This window comes from Acanthisitta chloris, unplaced genomic scaffold (genome assembly GCF_000695815.1).
Source record: "Acanthisitta chloris isolate BGI_N310 unplaced genomic scaffold, ASM69581v1 scaffold31242, whole genome shotgun sequence".
NCBI lineage: Eukaryota > Metazoa > Chordata > Aves > Passeriformes > Acanthisittidae > Acanthisitta > Acanthisitta chloris.
The window spans coordinates 1-1,905 of record NW_008659262.1 but is presented as its reverse complement, the minus strand read 5'-3'; the positions used below and the strand labels follow the sequence as shown (position 1 = coordinate 1,905).

The 1,905-nt window shown below is 43.7% G+C and overlaps 1 protein-coding gene across 1 annotated transcript; it reads right to left on the bottom strand.

Moving 5' to 3' along the window:
• Positions 1–351: 351 nt before the first annotated feature.
• LOC103797143 (homeobox protein Hox-A5-like) lies at positions 352–638 on the bottom strand (the record flags this gene model as incomplete). Its single annotated transcript, XM_009069339.1, has 1 exon — positions 352–638. A coding segment is annotated over one exon (260 nt), but the record flags the coding sequence as incomplete, so codon positions are not given.
• Positions 639–1,905: the final 1,267 nt, after the last annotated feature.

Genomic DNA, 1,905 nt, shown 5'->3' with positions numbered 1-1,905 from the left:
TGAACATTTATAATTTAAAAAAAATTCATTCCCTTATCTTTTCTCACACAATCACTACAGGGACACTCACCCACACACAGACGCTCACCTCAAACATCTAAAATTCTGGGCCAATTCTCTAACACTTTAAGCAACGCCATATACGCTTTGGAAAGGTGGTTATATACATACATGCCTGTAGCTCGAAAGCTAGGACTTCCACATATATTGAAGTAAGTCACAGATGATTGCAAATGTACATCTTTTAACCAAGCCTTTTGGGGATTAATAGACTGTGACAAACCTATAGGATTTCAGTAGCAGAAGGAACACAAGGTAAATAATAATAGTAGTAGTAAGCGCTAAGGAAATGCCTGGTAGCGTTTATTAAACGTGGTTCTACTCCCCTGACTTTTCCTCTGTTTCTTCGCTGCTGGGCTGTGTGGAATTTATGAATTTGTTTTCCTTTTTCCATTTCATCCGCCTGTTTTGAAACCATATTTTAATCTGGCGTTCAGTAAGGCAGAGAGCGTTTGCAATCTCAATACGTCGTCTTCGGGTTAAGTATCTGTTAAAATGAAATTCCTTCTCTAACTCTAGCGTTTGGTATCTGGTGTAAGTTTGCCTCCCTCGTCTCCCATGTGTTCCATATACTGTACCTGTAGAAGTAAAGACAAAACGATCGCATTGGACAGGGCCCAGTGATTTCAGACCAGAAAGAGCGATTAGTATATTCTGCCTCTTTTGCAGGCACAATCATGGGGAGGGGGGGAAGCTGCTCTGGTTTCCTGGAGGCTTTTTTTTTTTTTTGTCTCTCTTTTCCTTTTCTCCTGCCTGACCAGCTGTAAGTGCGGATGTGCAGCGTGCTTACGGTGGAGGGTAACAAGGATACAAAGAGACTTTAAGGTGGACCTAGAGAAAGTGCAGTCAGTAGGTAGCACCCGTGTGAATTGCTAAGCAGTGTCTACCCTCTGCGCGCTGGGAGCCTGTGCGCGCACACAGACACAGGCACACGTGTGCTATCCAGGAAGCCTCACGCATGTGTCTATGCGTGTGTGTGTGCACATGCGGGTGTGTTGACACAAACACACAGCCATTGGTACGGCTGTGACTACAGAAGGTTTCTAATTTAAGCATAATTAGAGACATCAGCTAAAGATCATAGAAGAGCATTTTGTCATTTGCTCCGGAATTTATTGCTGTCGAATGCAAAGCAGCATCAGAATGGTCTTGCTAAAAGTTTAAATTTCAAAAAAATAAGTAAGATCTACCCTCCAGCAAACATAAACTCAGGAGGGAGAGAAAGGGAGTCATTAGCAAACACTGGAAGTAAATGTCTTAATTTGGGATTATTAAAAATAAATGTCACCCCAATACAACCGCCCCTTCTCTCCCTCTCTGCCCTCCCCCTCCCTCTCCCCACCCCGTATTACTCCTGTACAGAATAGTTCAATTATGTGAAGTTAACTCCTAAGTCAGAAAAAATCTGCGATGCCATGGAAGTGCGCCCACGGCCCCAGAAACGTGCTCTCAATATCCAATACTCACAGGCTAATGAGCTGGGGGAGGGGGGCCAGGAGGAATGTGCCACAAATGCATTGGATCCTCAGTACAGAGGGCATATTCCCTGCATCGTTCTCTGACAATGAAGAAGCAGAGCAAAAGCTTTGGGATGGCTTTAAGAGAGAGGTAAAACTGCTCTGCTCTGCTCCTTTCTTTTTGTTTTCTTGCCTATTTCCTTAGGATTCCCCAGTAACTTTCACCAGTGAACCCACAAACTGTGCTCTTAGCCACCGTTCCCAGGGTGCCAACATGCCAGGTCTGAAATAACCTGAGAAGGTTTCATGTTACATGCTACCCTGCAGGAACCTTGTTTCTCCAGCAGACTGGACTTTATCTAAGAACCAAAAAAAAAAAAAAAAAAAA